Source organism: Hylobates moloch, unplaced genomic scaffold (genome assembly GCF_009828535.3).
Source record: "Hylobates moloch isolate HMO894 unplaced genomic scaffold, HMol_V3 SCAFFOLD_3, whole genome shotgun sequence".
In the NCBI taxonomy this organism is placed as follows: Eukaryota; Metazoa; Chordata; class Mammalia; order Primates; family Hylobatidae; genus Hylobates; species Hylobates moloch.
The window spans coordinates 163,386,223-163,405,042 of NW_026652278.1; the positions used below are offsets into that span (position 1 = coordinate 163,386,223).

At 34.7% G+C, this 18,820-nt stretch overlaps 1 protein-coding gene across 3 annotated transcripts in view; it reads right to left on the reverse strand.

The window, feature by feature from the left end:
- Nucleotides 1-18,820, reverse strand: part of GLRA3 (glycine receptor alpha 3) — a 175,264-nt gene that overhangs the window by 101,353 nt on the left and 55,091 nt on the right. For all 3 annotated transcript variants that reach the window (XM_032148941.2, XM_032148940.2, XM_058435839.1), the window contains one exon: nucleotides 16,366-16,433. In XM_032148941.2, coding sequence (XP_032004832.1) covers nucleotides 16,366-16,433 — 68 coding nt within the window. The remainder of the gene's footprint in view (nucleotides 1-16,365; nucleotides 16,434-18,820) is intronic.

Consider the following 18,820-nt stretch of genomic DNA (forward strand, 5'->3'; position numbering starts at 1 on the left):
GAAGATTTGGATATGATGAGCTCCAGGAATTTGTACAATTGAGGGAGATAATCAGTTCAGATATTTAAGAAACCAACTTACTGATTAGACTACTGTGTCAGTGTACAGTTAATCTTGCCTTTAACATTATAGCATATATATATGCTGTTCCAAATACTATGTTTTCATGTTATTTTGGTTTGTTTTGTACTTCCCCATGCCTTTCACATGGAGACACTTGGGCTATAGCTATTGACTGGACAATTACCACTATACACGTGGATGGCCATAAAGCCAAGGGCAAGGATAAATGTACATAGAGAGCATATGTGTAGCAAAGGCAGCACCTCTGATTGAACCTTAATAATGGCTGGCATTCAAGAAATAGAAAGAAGATGCAAATAGATTTGGGAAGGAGTGGCCAGAGAGTTAGAAAACCAGAGATGGTTGAATCAGAAAAGCCAAAGTAAGACAGTTTTCAAGAGCATAATCAACAGTGGCAGATTCTGCAAAGATGTCAAGAAAGTTAAAGCTTAAGTGGTTCATTGCTGTTGTTGAATACTTTGGAAATAACAATTTTAGTGAAGCAATTGGTGAAAAAACAGGCCTAAATAAGAGTATTCAGTAAGGAAATGAGGAATAGCATCAGGTACAACCACTTAAAGTAATTTGGCTATGAATAGAAAGAGAAATATGGGAAGAACTAGAAATAAACAAATCCAGGGAAAGCTTTCATTTTAGGAGGCAGTTAGCAAATCAAAACATTAAAGGGAGAAGACACATAAAGAAGAGTTGGAATACATTGAGTGTGGTCCTGGAGTAAAAACGACTTCAGGATTGATCTAGAAAAAATTGGGAACTAATCTTATGTAAAAGGAGGGAAATATGCCTCAATGTATCAGCAGGAACATTACACCCAGGTTAAATTTTAGGTTTGGTGGCAGGTAGCTAAAAGGTTTCTTGTGTTCTGGTCTCTATGTTTTCTGTGAAGACAAAGGTAAGGTCATCTGTTGAGAATCAGAAGACAGGTCTGGAGGTTAAGGGTAGGTTTGTGTGGAAGACTAGCACTCACCCTCCATTTGACCTGTCTTGTAACCTGTCAGCCAGTATTGCAGAAATTAGAAAGATAGAAAGATATTAAAGCTAGGGACGTTGATGTGATTTCTGTCTAGTCAATTCCATGCACTTGTGGGAGATTGAGAAAAAGCCATGATCTGCTCATTCTGAGTTTCTGCTTGCAAGTGGAATTATGGGATTATAGTATCACTGAGTTTTTCCACAGTAGTGTCAATGGAGATTCCCTGTCATGTCACTAGTTTCATGATTGTTGAAAGAACAAATGTAAATTATCTAGTAATAATTATAATTGCGGCTCAGTGACTGTGATTGTTTCTCGATTCGTAGATTTCAGCAGTGTGTTCCTGGAGCCAACTGTTCCAGTAGCAGCCTTCCCACTTCCTGATTCAGGCAAGGGTAGCAGCTTTGCTTACAAGCCAAATCTGTGGTATAATCCTCCTCCCCCAGCTTTCCAGTATTTTTATAAACATCTGATTCCCAGAAATAAATTCCTTTCTGTGAGGTGGCTGGCATGGTTTCTGTTCTGTTACAACCACTGAACGCAACTGGAGCAATCTTTGCCACCAGAGGAGTTGTGGGAATAGGCACTTTGTACTGTTCAGTTGGCCTGTTTGTGTTTGAAGGCCAGGCATATCTGAATCCATTAAATGACAGGATACTAGAAGTACCTAGAAACCTGTGGCAAAATCAGTTAAATTTTTTACCTATGGCCACCTGAATTGAAGTACATGATTTTGCGAACCAAGTATTGAAAGCCATGCAAAGAACAATGTCACGCGCATGAGGGAGTCTGGGACTGAGAAATGGGTTGCCTGCTTCTGATTGCATTGGGGAGCTCAAAGAAAAAATAAAATCTGGTGCAGAAAATTAAATTCTCATATAACGGCACGGTCAGAGAACCAGGGATTTTTCATGACTCTCCTGAATGTGTATCTTATCTCTTGGTACCTTCATGGATGAAGATGGTAGGGCTGAAAATTAAACACAAATGATTAATTTGTGGACTACTAAACTGAAAGGTACATTATATTCACTCTCTTGCAGAGTGACATATATGAGTGTTAGCTCCTTGGTTAGGAAAGAGTAAAAGTTCAAATATTAGAATAATAAAATTGGGAAGATTTAGAAAATTCTAACAAAATCTGAGGCTCTTGTGTTAGCAGAAGCAGCTCCTCCTCCCATGTATGATGAAGGAAGGGTATACCTATTTTTCTTATATCTCACCTCAACCTTCCATAACTGCCCTCATGGAGTAGATCTCTGAAAGCAGCTAGAAAGCCAATTATACTCAATCCATGGAAGAGAAGTCTTGTATCCTAAGGAAATGCTAGATTTTACCATTTTTTGTGCATAAATTATTATATGTGGAATAGATTCTGAGAGTGCTAGACCATGGATTATGAAACAAAATTTTAGAATTGGCTAAACTGATTGCTATAGGTGTGTTTACAGAGATTCTAGATGCTGTGTATTAGCTCAGATAGCCAGGAATGGCTCCTGTGGGTTATTTGGCTGCCTGAAAGCTGGGCCTAGCAGGGGACTATGCTGAATGATGTTTATGTATTACAAATTTCTTAGTCTGTCATATATGAGATATCCAAAGACATAGAAAATAAGAGACATAGAAATGGATTTAATACGTATCCTCATTTAATTCTCTTTTCCCAGCTAGGTACCCTAAGAAGGCCCATTTACCAAGGGATTAAAATTATATTAGTAAATGAAAGGTCAGCATCTTTAAAAAAAATGCATTGTGATGGCTGTCCTCTGTAAGCTGAACATATTGCTCCTGAAATGAGCTCCCAGATTTCAACAGTGATAATTGCCAGGGTGACAGATAAAAACTTAGCAGTACTTAATCCAAGTAGCAAAATGGATCCTGTTATCATAAATGGAGCAGCTTTGGAGTGGTATTCATAACATGTAAATTTTAGTGATCTTTTACTGCAGATGGTTCCTCATGAGGTTAATAGACTTGAAATAAATGGGTAGCTTACTAAGGAAGATCCCACTTGTTTTGAATAATCAAAATAACACTGGGAAATAAAGGGCCCAGGACATCTCTAGGCTGGAAGCTTTATTGATAGATGAATTAACGATCTTCAAGTTCTTAGAGGAAGTTTTCAGGCAAAACTTAAGAGTGTCTCATGAAGAACTTTTACATAGGGATCCATCTAGGACATAGTTTCAAAACAAAGTTTACCCTTATAGCAGCTAACCCAGAAAAAAGAGAAGCCTGTCCATCTATCTATCTATCTATCTATCTATCTATCTATCTATCTATCTATCTATCATCTATCTATCTATCTATCTATCTATCATCTGCCTACCTATCATCTATCTATATCTATCTATCTATCATCTGTCTATCTACCTACCTACCTTCCTGCTACCTACCTATCTATCTACATTTTTTAGTAAGTCACACCTTTATAGAAACTTTTTCTGGTTAAAGTATGATAGAAACATCATAAGTGTGGTGCAAATTTCACAAAGAATTTGTTGCCATTGAAGGAGACATAAAGAATGAACTCCATGTAAATATTTTGAGAACAATTTTATCAAATAATGAAAGACAGGATGCAACAATGATTTCATGAGTGAAATAAATAGATAAATATAATAACAGCAGAAAAAGAAAGTAATATGGCCCTTGTGTCAGATGTGGAAGATAAATGTGAAACAAGTCTGAATGTATTTATAATTAGTATACATGTTTGTGTGCAGGCATACATACAAAGTTTAAAAAATAACATCAAAGAATAAATTCATACAAAAATAAAAGAGAATATAGTTTGATCTCCACTTTATAAGTATTACCAATTTTGCAAATAGGTAGGGGCATAATCATGAATCCCTTCCTCGTCAGAATACCCAGTGCTCTGCCCATTATATGATAGCATTGCTGTTACTTAGCCCACTGAGCAATGAGTACAGAAATATTACTCTTGGGCAAGTTTACTCATTAGTACCCTTATAAATATATACTTTAGAGCACACATTATTTTCAAAGAGGACAGTATGGTTCCTGAGGGAGCAAAAATTGGTTCTTGGTGGGTGAAAGAATGCTTACCCTTTTTATGTATAATTCAGAGATATGTACAGAGTGTATAAATAAATTTACAGTTCATCTGAAGTACTAAAATTTCATGGGGAGGGCAATTAGGGAAAAGATGTCTAAAAAGTGTCTTTAGGGAGGCATAATGAAAAAAAGTGGTTGAGAAACACTGCTTTAGGAGAAACTAAACAGAAAAGGGATGCAAAGCATAGTCATTTCTTTTTATGTCTGCTGTCAAATTTTGATTAATCATCTTAATCTTATAGTGCATGGATGAGGAATAGCAATTATCTTTACAGCTAGTTATAATATGAAAAGAAGTAAAGTATATTTAGAATCAGAATTTTTAGCCTTTTTAGTAGCTGCTTCTTGGGATGCATATATAACAAGCATACGATGTAGGATGTATTAGCACATTGAGTGATCATTGAAAGATGGAGTGAGCAGAAAAACACAAGAGAAGCTGATGCAATGTATGAAACGATGCTCATAGGGAGAAACAGCGAAATAACAAACTAAAGCAAACAAAGTGACTTCCATCAGGGAAAGAGGTTAAATTCCATCTCATAAGCTCAAAGAGGAACATGGTTATTCTCTTATTACCTCTGGTAGAAAGTCTTGTGCCAGTTCCGAGGCTTCCTGAGAGACTGGAAGTGAAACAATGTCACAGCCTAGCATCATTAAGGGGTGGAGGCAACTCCAATGGAGAGAGAGAGAATGAGAGAAAGGGGTGGGTATGAGTCCTTATAGGAAAAGGTAGAGAGCAATTCTTCCAAAAATTTGATGATAGAAAACAGTCCCAGAAGCGCTGGAAGACTTAATGGAGAAGGGAGCACTCCCAAATGTCTTCCTTACCTTCGGAGGAAATTAATACTTCATTAATGTCCATAGTAAAGTGAACGGGTTTCGCAGGTGAAGGTTGCCCAGTATTTATCAGTGAATATTTTCAGTATATCTTCTTAATGTTAATATATGTTATAAGCTCATTTTGTTAATTATACCTCTTAATATAACCTTGTGACAAGATTATTTGTCTTATGCTTTATCTAGCCTGTGGAGTGTTGGCAATATTCCAAGAAACCACTAAAATTTTTGAAAAGATGCTGCAGATTATAGTGCTACCTTTGTGCCAGTAAATCCATGTTTCTTCATGCTTTCCATAGAACAAATAGCTTATGTTATTAAGCCTCCTTGATGAGATTGAGAATAACTTCTCTTTTGTTTTAAAACCAAATTTTTAAGAACTAAATTCATTTTGATATACATATGTCATTGTTGAGAAGCAATCTTTCAGTTTCTAATTGACTTCCTAAGTAACAAGGAAGGCTTAACTCTATTCTACTTGACAGGACACTTGTGGCACAGCCCCAGGTTCTTGTCAGTCTGGCGTGTTTGAATCCTTCTGAAGCAGTTAGTGGACTTGTTGTTTTGTCGGTAACCTGGAAGTCTCATCACAGCAACAGAAATATGCCTTTTGACTGGTCCAGAGAACTACAGTGTTAATATTAACTCACACATCTGTCAGAGATTCAGCCTAAGAGCTGAAGAGCTATCTGCAACTTAAATTGATTGCCAAGAACTTAACACTAATTGACATGCTAGATTCATAACTAAGTAACACATTATGACTAGTGCCAGTCATCTTAGAGAACACAATTCCCAATCTTGCTGCCCATTTTATCTTTAGAGGCTGAAATGACATTTTGGAAAAGATTCTTTCAGAAAATCAAATTCTCTTAGAAAAATGTGATGATGATGAATATCACGAAGATGAATAGCATTGCTGTGATCTGTTCATGATAATCTGATCATTTCTATGTTATGACAGGTGGCCAAGAGAAGTGTTTAATTGAGCTCTACGATGCCTTCCTCTAGAGAGATCCTTGACCAAGTAATGGTCATTTTCCACTGCAAATTAAGAGGAGGCAGAAAAGAGAAGAGTTGAATATGTATGACACATATCTTTGCCATTACGTTTAACTCTATAATCTTTATTTCTTTCCCAGCCCAGATATTTCAAATGCTTTAAAAATGCAATTAACTTTTTAATTTACTTATCAAAAGGAAACTCTACAATGATATACAGTCTAATAAAGGAGATAGCTTATAGAGGTGTGTGCCTGACGACTCTCTCTCAGGATACAGATTTTTTTTTCTGTTGTCATTAGCACCAGTTTCTCCTTGGCATTTCCCTCCATAGAATTGGAAATGTGCCTTTTAACATTGTTTTAACAACATGATAGCACTAATAAACAATTATATTCTCTATGATATTCTGTATGAGATTTTTACCTTTGTGAACAGGATCTATAGACAGTCCCTTTTTGAGCATGATGATTATAAGGATGATCTGCTGGATGAATTCATTAAGCAGAGATTTATTCATATGTCTGATGGGGTCACCAAAGTGTATAACATTCATGCATACTTATCTTTTGGAAGCATCCCCATAAATAAGCCCATTTCTGATTGATGCTTATACATGATAGATCAGAGCACAATCATGCTGCCAATCACTGGTTACTCATGCATGGAATTAAAAATCTTCCAGATCCATGCCATTTCTATATTTGGTTTGGCTTTACCTATTACTCAAAGTAAGAAAAAAAAAGAGAAGGAGGATAAGATGTAAACAGATATAATTTTAACGTTAAAAGGATAGCAGGATACTTTCAGGCTGTTCCAAAAGAACTGAAATAGCATCAATCTAATAATATCCTACATGAACATTGTTGAATTTATAAATATGAATGACATAGGAATAGTCACTGAATGCTATTATGGTACTTAAAAATAGTGAATAAATGTACCTTTGTAAGAATTTAACTCATTGGCATTAGATAAAAAGGACCAATGGCACATTTTAGGGAAAGTTTACAAAAGAACAGAAAAAAATGGACTTTCCTTCAAATGACGCACATTTTATGTCAATTGTGATAAAAATTACTGTAAAGCCTAGTCTATTTATGAAATAGTGGCACCCTAATATTTTTGATTTTTGAAAATTATTCTTAGATCACTATATAAATAGGAACTCTAATTTCTTATCATGGAGAACTCTCCATAAAAATTTCAGCATTTTTCACAAAATCATCTTTCTATAAACATGCATGAAAGAGCAAATGCTTTTAGAGGAAAGATTATAGAATTGTATTGAAAGATTTGAATCAAAAAGCGAAGTTCATTAAGGCTATATTATCCAACATTAACTTGATTGTACAATTAGCTTCTTAATTCATATTTTAGAGACTGTAGCATTGATTTATGACAATGATCAGGACTCAGAATTCAGAAACAGATCATATTGCAAAGCAGTAAAAATAGCAGTTTATCCACTTGTGTCAAGGACACAATAATGAAGTTCTCTTTTTGGAAAAAAATAGTCTTTTTTGGCCAGAATAAATACATGCTTACATATATTCGACAATATAAACTTACGAGCTACTTTAAGCTGAGCATGTTGTTAGCTGTTAATGATAAAATGGTGAGCATATCAGAGAGAACTGCTGCCCTATGGACACTGTATTACAAAATTTTAAGTAAATATTCATGGCTTTAAACAAAATATTAAAAAAGGAAAAAGGATACTTAAAAGTAAATTGGATGAAATAGTAGTATGTCATTGAAGTATGATAAATTAGCACAAGGAGAAAAGGCAATTCCAACAAAGCCAAGTAAAGTAGCATAGGCAAATATCATCATAGACTGTGAATAAATTGCCTTTATGTAAGTCATTAAATTATTTTCAGTGAAGGAATCTAAAATGGATTGATATGAATTATAAGTTATTTGTGATGTTTATGGATTTCCAATAAGTTATTTACCAATGGCAATTCTTAAATATAGAAATATAAGAGATAGAAACAGAAATATAAAGAGATATTATAGAAACTCTGACAGAGAGATTAAGATATAGAGAAAGCAATCAGAATATACAGTATAGTAGTTTCTGCAGAAAGAACAAATGAAGAGACAAAAATGAACTATTATTATTCATAGAAGAGAAACAATTATAAAGTCAGAAAGCAGCAAAAATATCTAGCAGAACAAATAAAAATACACCCATATATAAACTAATTTAAAAAATGAGCGAAAACCAAATTACCAGTAAGAATAATAAAAATGGAAACATTACAAAGACTTCTCATCTTGCAAGATAAGATGTGGTAAGTGTATGTAAATAATTTGACAAGGAATGGAAAAATTCATTGAAAACCAAAACTGTTACAAAACTGATGCTATGAAAAACCGAATAGTCTTATATCTAAGGAATGGAACTTGGAACTTAAAACCTTTACACAAATAAAATGACTGGCTTGGATGGCATTACTGGGGAATTTTCATAAATACTCATGGAAGAAATAACAGTTCATCAATTTTACATGAACTATTTTAAAGATTAGAGGAAAAAGGAACACTTTTAACGTAGTTTTAGGAAACCAGCATAATACTGATACCACACGCCACTCTTTTTTTTTTTGAGACGGAGTCTCGCTCTGTCGCCCAGGCTGGAGTGCAGTGGCGCAATCTCGGCTCACTGCAAGCTCCGCCTCCTGGGTTCACGCCATTCTCCTGCCTCAGCCTCCCGAGCAGCTGGGACTACAGGCGCCCACCACCACGCCCGGCTAATTTTTTGTATTTTTAGTAGAGACGGGGTTTCACCACGTTAGGCAGGATGGTCTTGATCTCCCGACCTCGTGATCCACCCGTCTTGGCCTCCCAAAGTACTGGGATTACAGGCGTGAGCCACCGCACCCGGCCGTTTGGGTAAAAATTGCTAATAGGTGCTTCAAACAGAATGACCACATTGGAGAGCAATTTAGTAATTTGAATGGGGAGCAATTTAGTAATTTCCAAGTAATTACCAAGTAATCTCACTCCTAGGAATATACCCTATAGAATAGCTTGCATATATGTATTATATTAGAAGGCAATACACAATGATTTTTTTTTTTTTTTTGACACGGAGTCTGGCTGTGTAGCCCAGGCTGGAGTGCAGTGGCACCATCTCAGCTCGCTGCAAACTCCGCCTCCTGGGTTCAAGCGATTCTCCTGCCTCAGCCTCCTGAGTAGCTGGAATTATCGGCGCCTGCCACCGTGCCGGCTAATTCTTGTTTTTTTTTAGTAGAAATGGGGTTTTGTTTTTTTTAGTAGAAATGGGGTTTTGCCATGTTGGCCAGGCTGGTCTTGAACTCCTGACCTCAGGTGATCCGCCCTATGCAATGATTTTCAATGCAGAGATGATCTGTAGTATTGAAAATATTAGAAACAACCTACATGTCTAGCAAAAGTAGAATGGATAAATATATATTATAGAAACTCTGACAGAGAGATTAAGATACAGAGAAAGCAATCAGAATATACAGTATAGTAGTTTCTGCAGAAAGAACAAATGAAGAGACAAAAATGAACTATAAATATATTATGAAATACTGAAATGAAAATGAAGAAAACTTTGTCTACATATACAAGCATGGAGTATCTCAAAAAAAACATAAATTTATACCTGAAAAATAAAGCCAAACTAAGTTACATATGGATACTTCAATATGGTCATTTTGATTATATTTTCGTACATATGCAATGAACATTTATTTCTTAATATCAAACTCAGGAATAAAGCTTACCTTAAGAAAGGAAGTTTCATGTATTTGTACTGTTTAAATTCTTAAGATGGTGATAGTTTTTTTTTAAATTTTATTATTATTATACTTTAAGTTTTAGGGTACATGTGCACAACGTGCAGGTTTGTTACATATGTATACATGTGCCATGTTGGTGTGCTGCACCCATTAACTCGTCATTTAGCATTAGGTATATCTCCTAATGCTATCCCTCCCCCTCCCCCAACCCCACAACAGTCCCTGGTGTGTGATGTTCCCCTTCCTGTGTCCATGTGTTCTCATTGTTCAATTCCCACCTATGAGCGAGAACATGTGGTGTTTGGTTTTTTGATCTTGTGATAGTTTGCTGAGAATGATGGTTTCTAGCTTCATCCATGTCCCTACAAAGGACATGAACTCATCATTTTTTATGGCTGCATAGTATTCCATGGTGTATATGTGCCACATTTTCTTAATCCAGTCCATCATTGTTGGACATCTGGGTTGGTTCCAAGTCTTTGCTATTGTGAATAGTGCCGCAATAAACATACGTGTGCGTGTGTCCTTATAGCGGCATGATTTATAATCCTTTGGGTATATACCCAGTAATGGGATGGCTGGGTCAAATGGTATTTCTAGTTCTAGATCCCTGAGGAATCGCCACACTGACTTCCACAATGGTTGAACTAGTTTACAGTCCCACCAACAGTGTAAAAGTGTTCCTATTTCTCCACATCCCCTCCAGCGATCATTAAAAAGTCAGGAAACAACAAGATGGTGATAGTTTTTTAAGTGTTACTTATAATCCACGCATCTTGGTATGCCTGTAACTTTTTTTAATGAAAAATACTTTAAAAAGAATGTCTAGTAGTTTAAAGATTCCATTAACATATATATATAGATATACAGAGAGATAGATAGGTAATATCATTTTTTATGCTGTATTGGCTTAGGTATCTCTTGAGAATTTAATGACTCAATAATTCAAAGTAGCATTTATATATATGTGCTTATTATTGCAAGTAAAATGTGAGCCTATCATTTGTATGGAAAATTGAAAAATTGTACATTTGGACAATTCTGTGAGATCACACTGGACCCTCAGATCCTCCCTTCCAACGTGCCATACAGCTATGTACACCGACACCTGAAAAACTATTAACCCAAAATGTCTCATCTTTTTTGTTCTCATTTTATAAAAATGGTTTATTTTATGGGCACTGGTGAAAAGTAATGGTTCAATGTATAAATATTGATTTAAATCACAGAGCAGCGCAATTCTCTAACTTTCTAACATATGTGTAACAAGATGGAGAGTCATCTGTTTTTTGAAGATAGGCAGATAAAACCAATATGTTCATTTAAAAATACCGTACTACTATATATACATGCCCAAACTACTTTGGAGACTGTGAGGGGTAGGATTTAAAAGGGATATAAGCAGGCTCTGGGATGCTACTTTTGACTTGAGTGTGGTTACATGAATGTGTGCACTTTGTATTAATTCACTGTACTTCACTCCTATAATTTGTGCATTTTTTTGCATGTGTATTGAATAAAAAGTTAGGAAAAGGAAGCTCATTATTTTATCTTTATAATGGAAAAAAGTTTATGATTCACTAATAAGTAAAAAAGTGATTTGTCAGAATGAAATGATTACATCATCCTTTGTGCATAGCAAAATGTTTGGTTAATTATATGCTCCCACAAAAAGATTCACTGAATGAATGAATGAATGCATAAACCATGTAAAAAATATGTGCAGTCAAAACATTTAGAAGTAAATATAAATGCAGCTAAGTGCTAATAGTGCTGGGTTTGTGTGGGGGTGTTATGGGTGATTGTTTTCTCTCTTTTTCAAATTTTAAAATAAATAATGGACTTTTAATGTCATCATGGGTGTAGCCAGTCCCATAAGGTGCTTCCATGGTGGAAATTTCTTACTTGCTTCTGTCATAGTTATGCTTCATAGTGTGTGTGTGTGTGTGTGTGTATATATACATATTTCTATTTTGGAGTTTTTCTTAGAAGTTTGACAGTTAGCTGAGAACATTTGGGCTACCTATAGCCAGCCCCCATCCCCAGACCACATCAAATGGAATTCCCTTTTACCTATATCACGGAAGCTGCTTATCATCTCAGTGATTTTTTTCTTCAAGATTACTCATTTTTGGTTCTTATAACTAGGTATTTTAAGTACTGGAAGGCATAGGGTTAGAGAAATCACATATTAATGCTGTAGACATTCATAGTCCTGCAGACCGTTTCTGATGAAGAATAAAAGCTTTCATTTAAAGCTTTTTGTCTAACTTCTAACTTTCTCACCTGTGATCACTGAATAGATATGCTCTGCATGACACACTTGGCGTGTTAAATTTTAAATTTGTGAAGGTTTTTGTTTACTTTTAAATAATCTTTTGAATTAAGATATAACAGCCATTCATAACATACACAAGTCTGCAGTGTCCATTAAATGATTCTGACATATGTATATATACCTGTGTTACTACTACCCAGATTAAAATATAGAACAATTTTGTACCCAGAAGGCTCCGTGGTACCTCTTCACAATCAGTTACCAACCACCTCCCACCCCCCACCAAAGATAATCTTTCAGAAATCAGAAATCTTTTATCAACAGAATTGATTTTTTCATGTTATTGAACTTCATACAAATGGAAGTACATGGTACATATTCTATTGTGTCTGTTTTCTTTAGCTCATAATTATGCTTATGAAAAATATCGATGTTGTTGCTATGTAATACTCCATTGTCTCAATTGTGAAAATTAATGATATGACTTGGGGTTATTATGGTCATACCCAACTAGATGGGAGTTAAGGACCGTGGGGAAAAAGCACTCAGGTCACAAAGCTCCTGCTCCAGGAACTGTCTGGCAAGCCCAGCTGCAGAAATAACTTGCTATAATCTTAAAACTCATTTTACCTAGTAACTGCTGAAACTACCTTCCATGCCTCTAAGATTAGTTTACCTTCCACCAAGATTAGTTTTACCTACCCCCATCACTCAACAATTACAGCTTGCCAAAGCTGGAAAAAATTCTCTAGGCCAATGAACTATCTTTCAAAACATTTTACAAAACATTTCTCTTACCAATAAAACCCCAATCTTTTCTTTCGTTCTGTGGACACCCTGAAGACCAACCAGGTCTGTGTGTATGCACCAAATTACAATTTGGTTTTTGTGTATATTTCCAAAGAAAACCTTTGCTTAAGGGTTTTCTTTGTATTTGCATTTCTTTGCATTGTTAAGCCCAACTTAACAAATGCTTTCATCCTGGCACATAAGCCTTATCCACAACTCATCATAGGTTTGCAGGAGCACACTTCGTATAAGAGCCACTTAATGTGGAGATATTAAGCTTCCCTTCATTGAAATAGTCATGGGCTTCTTTTATCATCACAATTTAAAAGGCAGGACAGACGTGCCTCTCTCACCAAGACCATGTTCCCAAACAGTAATGATGGTAAACTAGTTTTATTTTAAATTTAATATTTTTGAAAACTGGAATTTCCAGTAGTTGTTAAATCATTATCTCTTTAAGAAGAATGTGAACTTGAAATAATTGAGGCTGAACAAGTCCTTAAAGAATCTTATTATATGACTCAAATATGAGGGAAATAGGGAAGTTAAAATTCTCATATTTGTAGAAAAAAGTTTGGTGACTATGTGTGAAATAATGAAACTGTACTCAAGTGAGAATGGTTGGTACTACATGAAATTAATCAGATGAACAATATTGGGAAAGGAGTTTAACAGCTAAAAAGAGATTTGAGTTTATATTGTTAAACTGCACACGCATTTTTTTAAATTTGTGCAAGAAAAATATGAAAAATACATTGTTTGACTTAACTTAATTAACAAAAAGTGGCCTAAAAAGTAGACTATCTACTAGAGAAATTTTCCCAAGGATTAAATAATAACCTCAAACGGGAGAGCTGTATTTAAAAGTGAGACATACCAGTTATAGACTAGACCAGCAGAGGGAGCTCAATATATTTAGCCAGTAAAGACATTGAAGACAGTTAAGATTCTTGTTAGGCAGACCCATACGGATGAGGATAATTACGTAGTTTTATTTTAAATATGAATTCTCAGACATAAATATATTCATTAATGATTACAGATAATTTGAGATTCCATCCTCTCAGTTTTAATTGACTGCCTTAGTTGAATTCAATTATTTGTATTATAAGAACAGAAGTCAGCCTGTGCGACAGAGTGAGACTCCGTCTCAAAAAAAAAAAGGACAGAAGTAAACTATATTCAGTGTAAGAAGTGTGAATAAATTTAAAAAATACACTAACACATATATTAGCATTTTTACTGAATTAAAAAATACAGCAATAGAATAATGAGATAAAGTTTTGTTGTAGAGTCGTGATAGTGGACCCTGTGAATAAAATACAACAACTTAACCAAGTGGGAGCAAAACATTTTATGATTCTTATGATAGAAATATACTAACAAGTTCTAATTTTCTTTGTGCCTATATAGATGAACATCAAAATCACAGCTATTTTAGCTGATACCATTAAAAATTAATAAATATTGAATCTGCTCATTTTAATGGAAATAATATGTTTAGAAATTTGGAAGAATAAAAAGAAAAATACCAAGGTGGACATGATTAGGTTTGTAATACTTAACTTCTGAGATATTTGAACAATGTTCATTGACACTGCTTGAGACTGTGAAGAAGTGAGTGATAGATGCTTAAAGTGATTTCAAAAGGAATACATAATGATGGAGTATGTACATAAGGAAAGGCTTGCATGCTGAAGGAGAGAAATAAAACTGTTATGGTGAGAGTGTGTTTGCAATATTCTGCAAGCTTTTTCAGAATGCTATTCTATAAAGTCTGGCTAAAATTGTTAAGGTAAGAAATTTAACTGGTGTAACCATCTTATAGATTGTGTTATAACCGTTTTAGTGGTAGACTGATGAATTATGTCATAAAAAGGCACTTTCAGAAAACTGGCAATGTTTAAGTCTTAATGGGAAGGAAATCTGCCTATGCCTCTCTTTTTTCCAAGTCCCTTCCCTCCCTACCCCATAAAGATGGGTAAGACTTTAAATCTTTCCAACTATTGCTGTGGGAAGTATTTCATGGAAGCAATCATGTAAAAGAAAAATATAGAGAAGTATATTTCCAGGTTTTTAGGATTATACATGTATAGAAACAAAATGAGAAAATTGCCAGGGCTAGAAATACAATTTGAGGAGCCTAAATAGAACGAAGCCAATAGTGATTCCTTCAACTGTGGATTTTATGGACTGAATATGTACAAATGTTGGGTATAAATCAGGGCCAAATTTTCCACAAGAATCTAGAATATATCAAAGTCTAAAACAGGATGATAGCCACTTTAGAGAAGAAACTGCACCAGAACCACAGTTTCTAACCAAATGACACGCATCTTCTCTGTGTTTACATTCCTATACACACATTCATGTTAACTTATATTGTATCATATTGAAGATAATTCTATATAATGCCTCCAAATTTAAATTTGGTTATTCTCTACAAACGCTTATTGTAGTTAAGCTATACTAACTTTGAATAGAACCACAGAGATGCTGGTAAACGACTTATATTGCATACATGAGGGAAACAGTTTTTTTTTTTTAAATGATGCCTGTATAAAGCCTCTTCCTGTTGAGATGGATTCCAACACACACTCACACACACCTCTACACACACTTACACCCTCATATGTAAAAATTTGCATATTAGATTGTTTTTCCTTAGAAAATTTACTATTTACTATTCTAAGTAAATAGAACATAATTCTCTAATATTGGTTTTTTAAACTAATAAATCCTTAAGTATTTTATACCATATTTTAGTTAATATTGACTTTGAGAAGTATCGCAAACTATACTTACTAAATTTACAAAGATAATTCTAGATAATTTAAGAATCATCATCTACGCAGTTTCAAAAAAAAGAAAATTGGCTGCTAGACAATTTTATAGATGTTCAGTGGTTCATGTGTCTATTTCTGCATTTTATTACAGTTAAATTGCCCAATAAAAGCTAAAGGGCAAAGTAGAGATATCATGTGCTCTTTAGAAAAAACTATAAAATTTAAGACAGAAGAAATTTGGTCTGTAATGACAATTTTTATGTTTTTCTGGCTTTAATAACTTAATTATATAAAATGTTTTCAAATACAGTTGATAAAATCTCTAAGTATAATGTTTTGGCAAATACCGTATTCATTTGAAAAAGTAATCAAATTTAATATTTAAAATAACATTATAAACAAATTTGTAAGTGGGGTACAGAGTAAACATGTAAGTATTTACTACTCTGCTTATGTCTGATATTAAAGATTATTGGAAAAAAATAATTGTTATGGTGACATTTTAGCTTTAATTTCAAGTTTAATATTAGATGGTTGAATTGAGAAAATCAATGTTGTTTTCACTTAATTTGTATACTTCTAATATCTCTAATTGAAATGTTATTACCTGCAGGTGACTGTAATTTAATTATACTATTAATTTTATCTTTTAAAATCTTGTTATATTAATTTGGGTTTTAAATTACATAAAATGTTGCCATTAATGTAATTATAGATTACTCTAGCGTGAAACTTGTTGCAAAGTAAAATGCCTACCATGGTCGTCTCTGCGATAGAGCCGAAGCTGTTGATGAATATGTTGCATGTGACATTGACTGGAGGGCCTGAAAAAGAGATTAAAACATAAGAGCTGTTTAGAGACTTATCTAAATCATTTTCAAATAATTCCTTGCATTCCATTATTATTATTCTATTATATATATATAGACACACACACACACACACACACACGGAGAGAGAGATGCTTAAAATTGAAGCAATAATTCCACACAACAATATGTATTGAGAATCACAAGGTTCACAAGGAACACTGATGCTGATCATTTTTTACCTCTCTTGGTCTTAGTTTTTAAAATCTAGATGTCTCTAATGGCTCTGTAATGCCTGATGCTGTAAGTCCAATATCTAAGCTCCTTCAGGGATAGTTTCTATTGATCTTTTCCCTGCTGCATGGGCTATACTTTTCTATTTCTTTGCATGTCTCATATTTTTGTTGTTGAAAATTGAATACTTTAGATAACATAACGTGGCAACTCTGGAAACCAGGCCTTTCCACCTCCAATACACAGTTTGTTGTTGCTGGTTTTTTTTGCAGTTGTTGTTCTTTAGTGACTTACCTGGACCAATATGGTAAAGTTTTCATTTCCCTAGAGTGCACAGCCACTGAAATCTCTGTTTAGTGAGCTTAGTGGTAAACTAATATTTGGTTAGAGATTTCTTTAAAGCCTTGAGCCAATAAATCTTCCACTCTTGCCAAGGGTCTTCCATGGGTTTGGGGACATGTCTTCAGTGCTCAGGCAGTTTACAACTCTACCTTACCCTTCACTTCCTGCTTGCACAGAGCCTGAGGTCCACCAGAGGTGAGATACTGGGACTCTCCGAGGACTTCCCTGGACATGCACACAGCCCTATATGCATATGTAAACTCCAGATTGCAAGGATATGTTAGAGCTTTTCAGAGCTGCCTAAGAACACTGAATTTTCCAGGTCCTTTATAATTTTTGTTCAGGCTCTTACTTGTCCCAACTAGTGTCACTTAGGCAGCTACAATGTTACACAATCTTCTGATTATTTTCCACAAATGCCCTAGAGATAGAAATTTTTCCCACCAAGTGAATTCTTAGTCAAATCAAATAATGGAAAGCCCTTTCAGTGAGGCTCTTCCAGGGAGCTACCAGACAGGCAGAACAGTGACAAGGCTCTGGAGATGGACCTTCTGAGGAATTCCAAACTTGGTCAGCCAGCTCTGGTAGTTTTACAACTTCTATTGTTTAGAGGCAGCTGGACTGCAAGGCTGCTGCGGAACTGGGAATGTCGGCCAAATTAATATCCCTTCTGTTCTTACAGAAATTCATCAGTTTTTCTCGAATAAACACTCTTCAGGTTGTTGCAAGCTTTTTATCAATTTTAAAAGTTCTAATGGTTAATCTTGACAATTTTGCCGGCTTTTGTTGCTTTTTTTGGAGAAGTGAACTTATTGAATTTCTCATGCCTCCATTCTGGAAATTTCTTATTAATGCCCGATTTAGTATTCATCATAAATCCAAGGATTTTTATTTTTATGAGGCCCATTTATTCATTCCTTTACTAAATATCCAAAACCTTTGCACACAAAACTGAAGAAGACACAAAAAGATTATCATCTAGCAGAGAAGGAGGAGCAGAAATCGGTAAGTTGTTTTACATTTCTTGCTGCCAGGCACTACATTAGCTGATTCATAGATATTTAATCCACAGTAACTCTGAGAGAGGGTAATATTCCATCATTTACGTTTTCGGGAATTAAAGCACAGTGAGCCTACGTAAGATGCCAGTAGGAGCACATTTAGAATGTGAACCAGTGCTCTGATTCTAAAAATCATTCTTTTCCCACCGTCTTGTTTACATGACATTCAAAACATTTCATTATCTGGCTACAAACTTTGTTATTAGGCAGATACCTATATAAATAGAAACATAAAAATACTTTGTGCTAGGGGCTAAAATAGCTCTGAGTTACACTTTATGTAAGTTAGTCAAGGAACACCACATAGAGAAACTAATATCTAAGACTAATTTCTTTGTTTTTTTTTTTTTAACCTGAGCATAATTTTTGAGTAAATTGATTTTACAAGGTTTGCTACAAAAATGCCTAGTAGCCCCTTGACTTATTTCTGTTTCCCTCTTTTTCGGAGATAATTACTTCAATTCATTTAATCCATTCTTCGGATATTTATCTCAATTTCTCTACATAATATGTTTTTTTCTTTTAGTCACATCTTCTGATGCCCACAAAGATAAAGATTTAGCCTTTTTTCATACATCATCCTTATCTCTACTAATATAAGCCTTTTTTCTGTCTTCCTGCTATCCAATATTTCTGTATGAAAAAAGGCTTTGTCTTTCTTGTTAGATCAATATTCACTTTTTACATTAATATGACAAGGTAGGTATTCACCCCAGCCAAACAATAGAATATATTATACTTTCTTTTTCCTTCCCTGCAGGACAT